This window comes from Rattus rattus, chromosome 18 (assembly GCF_011064425.1).
Source record: "Rattus rattus isolate New Zealand chromosome 18, Rrattus_CSIRO_v1, whole genome shotgun sequence".
Classification (NCBI taxonomy): domain Eukaryota; kingdom Metazoa; phylum Chordata; class Mammalia; order Rodentia; family Muridae; genus Rattus; species Rattus rattus.
Genome location: NC_046171.1, coordinates 33,552,321 through 33,566,390, shown reverse-complemented (window position 1 = coordinate 33,566,390; position 14,070 = coordinate 33,552,321). Strand labels below are relative to the sequence as shown.

The 14,070-nt window shown below is 43.9% G+C and overlaps 1 protein-coding gene and 1 pseudogene across 2 annotated transcripts; one reads left to right on the top strand and one right to left on the bottom strand.

Annotated features, from left to right (window-relative positions):
• Window positions 1–647: 647 nt before the first annotated feature.
• Window positions 648–1,129, bottom strand: LOC116887211 (annotated as a pseudogene). The gene has a single exon (XR_004386204.1). The product of XR_004386204.1 is annotated as a 60S ribosomal protein L27-like (transcript).
• Window positions 1,130–5,036: 3,907 nt separating this feature from the next.
• On the top strand, window positions 5,037–7,323 carry LOC116887212 (activin receptor type-1B-like). Its single transcript, XM_032888774.1, has 2 exons — window positions 5,037–5,149; window positions 5,265–7,323. The coding sequence occupies exons 1-2, from the start codon at window positions 5,061–5,063 to the stop codon at window positions 6,691–6,693; spliced, it is 1,518 nt and encodes a 505-aa protein (XP_032744665.1). The 5' UTR covers window positions 5,037–5,060; the 3' UTR covers window positions 6,694–7,323.
• Window positions 7,324–14,070: the final 6,747 nt, after the last annotated feature.

The following is a 14,070-nucleotide window of genomic DNA, read 5'->3' as shown; positions in this document are numbered from 1 at the left end:
ATCTCTTTCTTTAGGTTAGGGAAGTTTTCCTTTATAATTTTGTTGAAGTCATTTACTGACTGTTTAAGCTGAGAATCTTCACTCTTTTCTATACCTATTATCCTTAGGTTTTTGCCTTCTCATTGTGTCCTGGATTTCTTGCATGTTTTGGGTTAGGACCATTTTGCATTTTGTATTTTCTTTGACTGTTGTGTCAATGTTTTCTATGGTATCTTCTGCCCCTGAGATTCTTTCTTATATTTCTTGTATGCTGTTGGTGATGCTTGAATCTATGACTCCTGATCTCTTTTCTAGGTTTTCTATCTTCAGAGTTGTCTCTCTTTGAGATTTCTTTATTGTTTCTATTACTGTTTTATATCCTGGATGGTTTTTTTTTTTAATTCCTTCATTTGTTTGGTTGTGTTTTTCTGTAATTCTTTAAGGAATTTTTGTGTTTCTTCTCTAAGGGCTTCTATTTGTTTACCTGTGTTTTCCTGTATTTCTTTAAAGGAGTTATGTCCTTCTTAAAGTCCTCTATCATCATCATGAGATGTGATTTTAAATCCGAATCTTGCTTTTCAAGTGAGTTGTGGTATTCAGGACTTGTTGTGGTGGGAGAACTGGGTTCTGATGGTGCTAAGTAGCCTTATTTTTTGTTGCTTAGGTCTTTTTTTTTTTTTAATTTTTTAATGACGAAAACAAAAATACACCTAAAAGCGAAGCTTCTGGAAAAACCATTTGTTCTTCCCTGTCTTGTATCGTTCCTCAAACTTGACCTTGGCCTCCCGCCTGGCCTTGCGTTTCAGTGCTGGGTCTCTGAACACATCCTTGTTGACAACAGTTTTGTCCAAGGGGATATCCACAGAGTACCTTGTGGGCATGAGGTGGTTGTAGTTATAAACTTTCACAAAGGACTTGATCTTGGATCGCTTGGCGGATCTTCTTCTTGCCCATGGCAGCTGTCACTTTTCTGGGATAGCGGTCAATTCCAGCCACCAGGGCATGGCTGTAAGGGCGGTCGGAGGTGCCATCATCAATGTTCTTCACGATGACGGCTTTGCATCCGGAGTAGCGTCCAGCCAGGACCAGCACCACTTTCCCGGGTTTCATAAACTTGCCCATTTCGACAGCAAGCAGCCGGCACCCAGCAAAAAAGCTGTTGCTTAGGTCTTTTGCTTGCCTGTCATCATCTGGTTATTTCTGGCATTGGTTTGTCTTGCCACCTCTGATTGAAGCCTATTCCTCCTCTGAGCCTGTGAGCTTATGCTGTTAGGTGTCAGCACTCATGGGAGACCAGCTCTTTCCAGGCAACATTTGGGTATAGAGAGCTATGCCACAGGGCACAGATGGAGACCTGAAGGTTCCTATCCAGTTGCTATACTGTTCCTGTGCCCTGTGGTCTTCTGTCAGTTCTCTCTTTGGCTAGTTATTAGAACAGAAGTGTTGGTTCTATCTGCCACTTTGTCGTAACAGAACTCCTTTGAGACCAGCTCTCTGCTGGCAGGAATTGGGTATGGAGAGCTGTGCCACAGGGTTAACTCTGGGATTGAGATAGAGACTGGAGGTCTCAATAATTTTTATAATTGAAATTGTGAGAACAATAATGAGAAACTATAATTTTGTAGTCTCTGAAAGGGAAGATAATGCAGAATATTTTCTTCAAAATATATAATTGGGGAAGTAATCTAGGACTCTCATTTTAGACCAAAATATTAAATCCTTTTTCTGTATTTGAGATCATTTTCTACTAATAGCTCCCAGCTGAGTTCTTCCACCCAAGACCTCATGAATCACCCTTGCTGCTCAAGGAAATTGCCTCTCCCAAACAAATGGTGCTCACATACAGTGATGATTAGACACTGAAAAGTAAGTCAGGAATGCCCTGCTTCAGTATGGAAATGTCTGAACACTGCCTCATACACAGACATCTTTCTAGAGATGTTGTTCTTGCCTTTAATTATCTATGAAAGCCTATTCCTTGCAAAGTTATCTAAGAGAGTAAACTCTAGGACCGACCCAGTTGTGGAAAGTAGAATGTTTGAATTTACTCTGTGGCCTTTAGGTGACATTTAGAGAGTTTTTGCACAGGAAATCACAGCGTGCAATAGTTAAAACATTCACCAGTGACAACTTGGATGGGGCACAACTGGAAGAGCATATGCCAATAATGGAAATGTCCTGCATTCCTTAGATGTTTAGAAAAAGCTGTAGTCATAAAGATCACGCGATTGTGTGGGTATTGCCAGAAGCTACTGTGATGTTTGTGGAAGTCAATAAATATAGGTGGTTATTAATTACTAATTCAAGTAAAACATTAAGCCATTGGCTACAGATAAAAAGACTATGTCTTGTTGTCAGAGGACCAAAGACTAGAGATGAAATGCAAGCTTTACACAAGGTTTTTTTTAAAAATGGTTAAGTTCTCCACCTTGTCTTATAAATAACTTGGGAGTAGGACATTGAGCTGATAGGAGGAAATGTGGGTCAATGTACTTGAACGTTTTCTATTTCCAGATTCCCTTAAGCCCTGGGCAATCGTAGAAGAAAATTGTCACTTGTTGGAGATGAGTGCTTCAAAACAGAAAGTCGCTGTCTCACAGCATAGCACATTCACTTTCTTGAACTATTCCACTTTTCTTATATCTTCAGTACAGGAGCAGAACAGAAGTCACAATTAAAACACCTGTAGGCACATTTTCATTTCAGAACTTGTTTCCAAACTATACTAGTCACTCTCCTTGTTTCTGTGACAAAATATTTGATGGCAGCAATTTAGGGGATGAAAGGTTTATCAGTTCAGAGGGAACATGGTGGCGTAGAGAAGAAGGCATCAGTAACTGGCAGTGGTCAAAGCTCATAGCAGGAGGCTTATCCCATGGCAACAATCAGAAAATAGAAACAGGATTAGAAATGGAACTGAGATGTAACCCCCATGCTGTGCCTCACACCCCAAAGGACCCACAACTTTCCAAAATGGAGTCACATTGACTAGGGACCAAGAGTCAAAACATATGAGTCTGTAGGGGACAACATTGTCTGTTACCACCATCACACATATTAACTTGACCTATGGCCCTTATTATCCTAAGGCTTTTAATTATCACGATTGTCATTTTTATCTGAGAATAGTATTGATGTTAGGATGAAGAGATTAAACACAGTGTGTGATCATACTAAACAATTGAATCTTATTATAAAATAAGATGAAATAATGTAGTGCTATGAAACAGTAGACTATAACTACTATATTCAATAGAATAAAAGGTATAAAAATGAGACAATAAAATAGATAACTTGAATAAATTAATACCACATGAAATACTACATCATTTAACACTTCATAGCAAAAGTGTTTTTAATGGGATGAGGCGCTAACTTTAGTTCTCTAAGAAGATGCAGGAAAAGTGAAAGCAAGATTTCAAATTCTGTATGAAAAATGATTTCTCCCGACTCAAAGCTTTTCGCCTTTAAATTCCTTACTCAAAAATCCTTGGTTGAATGACTCAGGACCAGCTATGTATTAGAAGCTATAAATTAACTATGTATAGACAAAGTAGTCTTAAAATAATTTGATAAATGAGGCAATGGGAATTTCAAGGGGAAAACAGAACCACAGAAATGGAGAGCAGATCAGGAGTCCCATGGAGTCTAAGACAGCAAATCTAAGTTCAGGACAGGCTCTTCTCCCTCCCTACTTATGTAAATTATTCCAACCAGTCTTCTTACTTTCTGTTTTTCTGAATGATTTACCTTTTGCTTTTTATTATCTCATCACTCACTCTTGTTGCATTTACTGCATCAACATATTTGTCTTTTTTAAATTTTATTTGATCTTTTATTTTTACACTCCAGATTTTATTCCCCTCCTGGTGGACCCTCCGAGTGTTCCACATACCATACCTCCTCCCCAGCCCCTGTCTCCATGAAGATGTCCCCACCTCCCACAATCCCCCCCACCCCCCTAGACCTCTAAACTCCCTGGGGTCTCCAGTCTCTTGAGGGTTAGGTTCATCTTCTCTGGCTGAACCCAGATGTGGCAGTCCTCTTCTGTATATGTGTTGGGGGCTTCATATCTACTGGTGTATGCTGCCTGGTTGGTGGTCCAGTATCTGAGAGATCTCAGGAGTCCAGGTTAATTGAGTCTGCTGCTCCTCCTACAGGGTTGCCCTCCTCCTCAGCTTCTTTCAGCTTTTCCCAACTTCAGCCACAGGGGTCAGCAGCTTCTGTCCATTGGTTGGGTCAAATATCTGCATCTGACTTCTAGCTGCTTGTTGGGTCTTTCAGAGGGCAGTCATGATAGGCCACTTTTCCTGAGCACTCCATAGCCTCAGTAATAGTTTGAGGCCTTGGGGCTTCCCCTTGAGCTGGATCCCACTTTGGGCCTGTCGCTGGACCTCCTTTTCCTCAGGTTCCTCTTCATTTCCATCCCTGCAGTTCTTTCAGACAGGAACAATTAGGGGTCACAGTTTTGATTGTGGGATAGCAACCCCATCCCTCACTTGATGCCCTGTCCTTCTGCTGGAGATGGGTTCTACAAGTTCCCTCTCCCCACTGTAGGGCATTTCATCTAGGGCGCCTCCCTTTGAGTCCTGAGAGTCTCTCACCTCCCATGTTTCTGGTATATTCTGGAGGGCTCCTCCAACCTCCTACCTCCCGAGGTTGCCTGTTTCCATTCTTTCTGCTGTTCCTCAGGGCTTCAACCTTTTCCCCCATCCAATATCAGATCATGTTCCTCTCTCCCAGTCCTCCTTCCCCTCCCAGGTCCCTCCCTCCCCCTTTGTGATTGCTTTCTTCTCCCTCCTAAGTATGACTGAGGAGTCCTCATTTGGGACCTTCAGCTTATTGACCTTTTAGAGTTCTGTGGACTGTATCTTGCATATTCTGTACTTTTTGACTAATATCCACTTATTAGTGAGTACATAACATGCATGTCCTTTTGGGTCTGAGTTACCTCACTCAGGATGACATTTTCTAGTTCCGTCCAGTTGCCTGCAAAACTTAGGATGTCGGGAGGGAGGGAGGGAAGCGCCGGGGGCGCGCTCGCGCGCGCTGGGCGCTGATGGGCTGCGGCGGCGGTTACTATGGCGGAGTCGGCCGGAGACTCCTCCTTCTTCCCCCTTGTTGTCCTCCTGCTCGCCGGCAGTGGCGGGTCCGGGCCCCGGGGGATCCAGGAGCCCTGGGACCTGACGCCTACCCGCCTGTACCCATTACACGGTCTAACAGGGTGCAGTTGGCCCTGCATCCGCCTAGGGATCTGACAGACCAGCCTCAGTTGGTTGAGGCTCAGCTCTGCTGTGTGCGTGCACCAGCTGCCTACAGACCAACTACACCTGCGAAACAGACGGGGCCTGCATGGTCTCCATCTTTAACCTGGATGGCATGGAGCACCACGTATGCACCTGCATCCCCAAGGTGGAGCTGGTGCCTGCTGGGAAGCCCTTCTACTGCCTGAGTTCAGAGGACCTGCGCAACACGCACTGCTGCTATATTGACTTCTGCAACAAGATTGACCTGAGGGTGCCCAGCGGACACCTCAAGGAGCCTGAGCACCCCTCCATGTGGGGCCCTGTGGAGCTGGTCGGCATCATTGCCGGTCCCGTCTTCCTCCTCTTCCTCATCATCATCATCGTCTTCCTGGTCATCAACTATCACCAGCGTGTCTACCACAACCGCCAAAGACTGGACATGGAGGACCCCTCATGTGAGATGTGTCTCTCCAAAGACAAGACGCTCCAGGATCTCGTCTACGATCTCTCCACTTCAGGATCGGGCTCAGGGTTACCCCTTTTTGTCCAGCGCACAGTGGCCCGAACCATTGTTTTACAAGAGATTATCGGCAAGGGCCGGTTTGGGGAAGTATGGCGTGGCCGCTGGAGGGGTGGTGATGTGGCTGTGAAAATCTTCTCTTCCCGTGAAGAGCGGTCGTGGTTCCGGGAGGCAGAGATCTACCAGACTGTCATGCTGCGCCATGAAAACATCCTTGGGTTTATTGCTGCTGACAATAAAGACAATGGCACCTGGACCCAGCTGTGGCTTGTCTCTGACTATCACGAGCACGGCTCACTGTTCGATTATCTGAACCGCTACACAGTGACCATTGAGGGAATGATTAAACTGGCCCTGTCTGCAGCCAGTGGTTTGGCACACCTGCATATGGAGATTGTGGGCACTCAAGGGAAGCCTGGAATTGCTCATCGAGACTTGAAGTCAAAGAACATTCTGGTGAAGAAGAATGGCATGTGTGCCATTACAGACCTGGGCCTAGCTGTCCGTCACGATGCCGTCACTGACACCATAGACATTGCTCCAAATCAGAGGGTGGGAACCAAACGATACATGGCTCCTGAAGTACTTGACGAGACCATCAACATGAAGCACTTTGACTCCTTCAAGTGTGCCGACATCTACGCCCTCGGGCTTGTCTATTGGGAGATTGCTCGGAGGTGCAATTCTGGAGGAGTCCATGAAGAGTATCAACTGCCATATTATGATTTAGTGCCCTCTGACCCTTCCATTGAGGAAATGCGAAAGGTCGTCTGTGACCAGAAGCTACGGCCCAATGTCCCCAACTGGTGGCAGAGTTATGAGGCCTTGCGAGTGATGGGGAAGATGATGCGGGAGTGCTGGTACGCCAATGGTGCTGCCCGCCTGACAGCGCTGCGCATCAAGAAGACTTTGTCCCAGCTAAGCGTACAGGAAGACGTGAAGATTTAAGCTGTTCCTCTGCCTACGCAAAGAACCTGGGCAGTGAGGATGCCTGCAGCCACCGTGCAAGCGTGGAGGCCTACCTCTTGTTTCTGACCAGCCCTCTGGCCAGAGCCCTGGTCTGCAAGAGGGACAGAGCCTGGGAGACGCACACTCCCTACTGGGTTTGAGACAGACACTTTTTATATTTACCTCCTGATGGCATGGAGACTCTGAGAGCAAATCATGTAGATGACTCGATGCCACAACTCACACTCGTGCAGTGGGAAGGACAGAAGGCCCAGTGCATCTGGCATGTTGCCAGGAGTGGTGATGGGTGCTGGGCTCGCCCGGGAGCAGCCCCCATACCGTGTGGTCCACGGGACTGCAGGTTTCCTCCAGGGACCAGTCAACTGGCAGATACTGAGAGGAACCGGAAGTGTCCTCCCTTCTACCCGTGGGCAGTCCTGAGCCACGCCATCCCCTTCTCATCTGGAGGGACTGCCCCTAGAGACACAACCTGCTGCCTGTCTGTCCAGCCAAGTGCGCATGTGCCGAGGTGTGTCTCACATTGTGCCTGGTCCGTGCCTCGCCCGTGTGTGTGTGTGTGTGTGTGTGTGTGTGTGTGTGTGTGTGTGTGGGTGTGTGTGTGTGTGTGGGTGTGTGTGTGTGTGGGTGTGTGTTTGTGTGTGTGTGGTGTGTGGGTGTGTGTGTGTGTGTGTGTGTGTGTGTGTGTGTGTGTGTGTGTGTGTGTGAGTGTGTGTGAGTGTGTGTGTGTGTGTAGTGGTGTGTGTAGATGTGTGTGTGTGTGTACCTGCTTGAGCTTTCTGTGCATGTGCAGGCCAGGGTGTGGTGGCTGTACTGTCTCTGAGTGAGTGCTGCTGCCTCTCAATGAGCAGCACGAGTTAACCTGGTACCCTCCTGAGGTGTCTCCCGCCCCCAGCCCCTGTCCTGGAGGTCCTCTTCTCAGCAGGCTGCTTACCCACCCTGTGTCACAGGCCCTCCTCTTCCATTTCAGACCAGAACCAAAGCTGGCCCACTTGTCCATGGTAGGAGAAACTTTTGGGTCAAAATGAGAGGGACTCGATGAGCAGAGAAAGAATGTCGGCTGGGTTTTGGGTGTTGTGTTTCAGCATCAGCCATGGGAAATGAGCCAGCCTGAGGGCACGTCCTTACAGCCTGAGGAATCCTGGAGCCGGAGCTTGGGACTCAGACCGGAAGGAATGTAACATCTGTTTGCCCCGCCCAGACCCTGCAAACTGCAGTGTATATTTTTGGTGGTGGTGGCAGTGGTGGGTTTAGGGTGGGGAGGGGTGGGCTGCAGGGCGTGGGGAGGGAGGCTGGGATGGGAGGGAGGCATCTGCATGGGCCGCCTTGTACTGGATTTCTGATCAGGGTAGAGGGAAGGTGAGAGGTTTGCATCCACTTTAGGGTCCCTGCTGAGGAGAGCAGTCTGAGCTGAGTATGGGGTTTAACCAAGTGTAGTATTTAATGGGTTCTAGAAGCCTGGCTGTGGGTGGTGATTTGGTCAGCATCTAGGTATATAACTTTGAAGCCATAACTTTTAACTGGAGTGGTTTATTTTAATTCATTTTATTTTATTTTATTTTATTTTAGGGGAAGGGTCAGGATTTTAACTTTAATATTGTTAAGTTTTGTAAAAGGAGAACCATCTCTGCAACAATTAAAAAAAAAAAAAACTTAGGATGTCCTCGATCTTAATAGCTAAGTAGTATTCCATTGTGTAAACAAACCACATTTTCTGCATCCATTCTTCTGTTGTGGGACATCTGAGTTTTTTTTCCAGCTTCTGGCTATCACAAACAAGGCCTCTATGAACATATTGAAACATGTGCCCCTGTGACATGGTGGGGCATCTTTTGTGTATATTTCCAAGAGCGATATTGCTGGGTCTTCAGGTAGATAGATCTATTTCCAATTTCTGAGGAACCTGCAGATTGATGTTGAAAGTGGTTGTACCAGTTTGCAATCCCACCAGCAATGGAGGAGTGTTCCTCTTTCTCCACATTCTTGCCAACATTATGATAGGCAGAAAAACTAAGATCAAAGGTATCTCTATCTTAGTATGGTTATTGCATATATTAATCTAACAATAGTAAATGGGATTGGTTGTGGAAGCTAGGATGGTAATGTACTGTGTCATTTAGTAGGGGGGCTATCTATACCAATCACTTTAATATGTCTCAGAGTCACAGTATTTGATTTTCATAAGTGTGATTTCAGTTATGAATGGTGACTCAGCAGGCAGTTGCTGGCAAGTCTACCACCTGAACTCCATCCTCAGGGTCCACATGGCAAGTTGTCCTCTTACAGCCATAGCACAGTGCAGTTTCATGGGATACATCCCATTTCCACAGCCAAATAAATGTAATCGGAAAAAAGTATTAAAGTTTGGATTTTTTTGCTTTTAAACTCACAAAAAAAGTGTTAGCACACACATTTTAGAAACGTTAAAGCTAGGCTTTAATTTGCTTGTAAAATGGTCTTCTTTAGAACAAATAGTTTCTCTAAATGTCAAGTACAGTATTCATGCAGTTCTCTATAGAGAGCAAAGCATGGCCTTCTCCAAGGCTGGATGCAATAGTTATAGAAGAGTGTCTATGTGCTTCATGAAGTCTGTTCCTTGGACTGAATCAGTTTTGATAACAATGTGATAAAGAAGCTATCAGTTTACTGCTGTTGTCAGTCTACACAGACGCAAAGAGGAGGAATGCTGTATTGTAAATCTGTAGTGTAAATATAGAAATTCAAAATTATCCTTTAACAGAAATTTACATATTTAAAAGTATCTTTTGGAAAATAGATTGAAATTGATTTTTTTAATGGAAAGCATTAGTCAACAATGGAAAGGCCAGATATAATGGTACACACCTGTCATCTCCACATCTGGAGGCAAAGGCAAGAGGATTAGGAGTTCAAGATCACCCTAGGCTATACAGCAAGTTTGAAGTGAGTCTGAGAGACTGAGAATGAATCTCAAGTTGGATAAATCAACAAAGTGATTCTAAAGTTATAAGCTCCATTATTTTAGTACCCAGGAGAGTAGAACTTAAAGAGAGAATTCTCTATTGATGCCAAAATCCTGTTGGAGCGCAGGTGCTTGGTTTTCATTACATTAAAAAATATTCAGAGAGGACTGAAAGAGCTTGAAGGGTCTTGAGACCCCATATGAACAACAATGCCAACCAACCAGAGCTTCCAGGGACTAAGCCACTACCCAAAGACTATACATGGACTGACCCTGGACTCCAACTGCATACGTAGCAATGAATAGCCTAGTAAGAGCACCAGTGGAAGGGAAAGCCCTTGGTCCTGCCAAGACTGAACCTCCAGTGAATGTGATTGTTGGGGGGAGGGCAGTAATGGGGGAGGATGGGGAGGAGAACACCCATAGAGAAGGGGAGGGGGAGGGGTTAGGGGGATGTTGACCTGGAAACCAGGAAGGGGAATAACAACTGAAATGTAAATAAGAAATACTCAAGTTAATAAAAAAGAAAAATATTCAGAGAAATGAGAGAAATAATGATAGCATATATAGTTCTGGAGTTGTTTTCTTAATCTAGAAGAACCTCATTTTTTGAATCATTCAATGTGTCTTTCTTTTTTATTGGATATTTTTTATTTACATTTAAAATGGTATCCCCTTTCTTGGTTTTCCATCCATAAGCCCCATATTCCCTCCCCCTCCCCAACCAACCCCCTTCCCACTACCCTGCTCTGACATTCCCCTACACTGGGGTGTCCAGCCTTGGCAGGACCAAGGGCTTCTCCTCTCACTTGTGCCCAACAAGGCCATCCTCTACTATATATGCAGCTGGAGCCATGGGTCTGTCCATTTGTACTCTTCGGGTAGTGATTTAGTCTCTGGGAGCTCTAGTTATTTGGTATTGTAGTTCTTATGGGGTTGCAAGCCCCATCAACTCCTTTAATCCTTTCTCTAACTCCTCCAACGGGGACCTCATTCTCAGTTCAATGGTTGGCTGCTAGCATTTGCCTCTGTATTTGTCACTCTCTGGCTGAGCCTCTCAGGAGACAGCTATATCAGGCTCCTGTCAGCATAGACTTCTTGGCTTCATCGATATTGTCTAGTTTTGGTGGGTATATGTAAATGGACTGGGTCCCCAGGTGGGGCAGACTCTGATTGGCCATTCCTTCAGTCTCTGCTCCAAACTTTGTCTCCATATCTTCTCCTATGAATATTTTTGTTCCCCCTTTTAAGAAGGACTAAAGCATCCACACTTTGGTCATCCTTCTTCTTGAGCTTCATGTGGTCTGTGGTTTGTATCTTGGGTAATTTGAGCTTTTGGGCTAATATCCACTTATCAATAAGTCCATATGATGTGTGTGGATTTTTTTGTGATTGAGTTACCTCATTCAGGATAATATTCTCTAGTTCCATCCATTTGCCTATGAATTTCATAAAGTCATTCATTTTAAGGGTAATATTCTAATTCACATTATATCCACTGTCCAGTATAAAAAGTCCTTGAATTAAATGATAAGGATAGCAGGAAGACAGTTAAAATCTCTAAAATATCACTAAAGAAATAAAAGTCACCAGTGGTCAATGAACTTCTGTTTCTTATTTTACTGATCTATGAACAACACCAGTCTTGATGCCACCGACCATCTCCATTTTCCAGAGGGAGAATTAAGTTTCAAATATTTGAATACCTTCTTCAATGTCATGTCAGTGGCAACATCAAAACATAGGGCACAGCCATGTCCAGTCTCTCTCAATAGCCAATAGAATAACTTTCTCAAAGAATATAATGTCCTTGCTCTCCACCCACAGTTATGCACATTTTTTTTAAACATAATTATTTTTTCTCCTTCAGATTGTTATTGCAGTGATGAAGCATCATGACCAAAAGCAAGCCAAGAAGGAAAGAGTTTATTTGGATTCTACACCCATACTCCATGGGTGTAGAAAGTTAGGACAGGATCTCAAACAGGGCAAGAGCTAAAGTAGAAGCCATGGAGGAACACTGTTTACTGGCTTGTTCCTCGTGGCTTACTCAGCCTACCTTCTTTTAGAACTCAGAACCTCCAGTTCTGGACTAATACCACTCACAATGGACTGGGCTTTCCCCAATCAATCACTAAGAAATGTAAGAAAACACATTACAGCCAGATCTTATGGAGTCATTTCCTCAAATAAGGCTCCTTCCCTTTAGATAACTCTAGCATAGACCTAAAACCAACCAGGACAGTTATTAAACAAATTCTCATGTTTGTTGGCTTTTCAAATAAAAGTATAAAATATATAGCCATAAAGTATATCAGTCTGTTTACATTTGAGCACAGGGAACAGTACTGGCATCCTGGGAGAGCAAAACTCTCAGCCGGGTTTCAGCCGATTCAAAAACATCATTAACTGAAGTTCTGGACTCTTTCTTGGCAGCCTATTGGAAAGGCAGGTAGCCAAGGATGTAATTGAGTCAGCGGTGGTGCCTGATTGTTGTTGTTAATGGAACTCATGGTAAAGATAAGCACATCGGTTTGGAGGCTGTGTAAACATGTCACTGAGATAAGCAATTTGCATATCTGGAGAGAAGCCTAAGCTGTTTCCCCAGGCACCTGACACTACCTCTTACTAAAGTGATGGGTCTTTTCCTCTAGTACATGGCTTCTTAAGTAAAATGAAGGGATGGAAATGAGACCCGTAGGTAACCCAGATCTTCCTTGGCTTTTGAAAAATGAACATTTTCATTATTATGGGCACAGTAACTTTGAATCATGGCTACCTGTCTCAAACAGGAGTTTTGGGTTAAACTTAAAACATTGCTTTTTCCAGTTGAGAGACAGCATCACAGGAAGGAAAAGATAGTACGGCCGTACTCCAATTCTTTTCTTTCCAGACAGTGGCATTGCTCATTTTCTTTCTAGAAATAAAAGGCTTCAGTGCTAAGAGTTGGAAATCTTCTTAGACCGAAGATATGTCAGAGCCATGTTGAGACTCCTGCTAATTTGGAAAAGGAAAATTCAGTTCTTTGACACTGAAATTATCCTGTGCTTCAGATGTATGCTTTTAGAAGCATTTGTCTCCTATCTCGCCTTGGGAACATATAATTACTAAAATCCATGAAAACTACGTGGTCAGTTCAGTTTATATTTTCTCAGTATATATTGCTGCTTTTGAAAGAGACAATGATACTTAAGGTTTTTAAACTTGATCTAGGACGGAAGTCTGAGAAGCTGTATAATTTAATTTTTTTATTGCATTTATTTGTTTACTTGTTTGTGTGCACACAAGTGCATGTGTGTTCACATGGGTGCATGCATGCGCATGGTGCATGTGTGGAGGTCAGATGACAGCACAGAGGATTCTGGTCTTTCCTTCTGACATGTGGGTTGGAGGGATCAAATTCATCAAGCAGTTCATCAGGCCTAGTTGCCTTGAGGGCCTTTATAGCAGATCTATCTTGCCAGCCCTTCTGAGGCTGCTTTTATGTGCTTTCCTAGGAGGGTTAGAATACCTAGCCATTTAAACACTATTCCAGGGCTTGCTATGAGTCTGTAGCTGTGTTGGTCAGCAATCAGCTCATTTTGAGCACAGGAGAATCTCCATAGCGAGAGTAAGGAGCCTTTTCAGTTCAATTGGCTTCTGCCCATCAGTCAGTTTACAGCCTGCAGGTCCAACCACCACAAAGTGTCCATTCCTTTCACTAAACCTCTTCCAGACAGCTTTGCAGCAGTGTTCCTCATGTGTTCCTCTGGAGAACCTCAGCTTATAATTCTTTTCAGATAAAAATCTTTTGGAGTGGAGGAAAGAATCATGATGTTTGCAATGGTTGCCAATGTCTGTCATAAATCAGCAACTGCCATAAATTAAAAATCTTTTATTCACCTGTTGTCTCGTGGATAGCAAATTCTTTTTCCTTGAGTATCTCAGTCTCCCATGGACTGCCCTGGCTTCTGACATATTTTGTACCGAATACTTTTCTGAGATATTTTGTTCTGACATAGATTGCACTGAAAAGTTAATTATCAAAATCCTAAAGCACTTCTCTTTAATTAATTAAATTCCTACTAGGGAAATTCTCTTACTTAGCTGGGGGTGGTGGTGGTGGGGGATATGTACCTTTTAAAGCTACTTTTATTTCAACAATGACAGTGTCCAAGAAAGCTCTCGATGTCCTGTCATCTGCTAGTCACTTATAAAAAAGGAAGAAAAGAGCCAAACAAAGGAACAGAGAGTAAAGGTGGAGAAAAACAGGAACAGAAAGAGAAAAAGAAAATGCAAAAAGTAACTGCCATTTCTTAAAACTGGACAGACTGATACCTAGTTGTTGTAAAAATATAAAAATAAAAAAGTATGGTTGTCTTTTATCCACTAGGTCTGCACCACGGTGCCCCAAGATATCTGCTAGATATCTTGGCGGA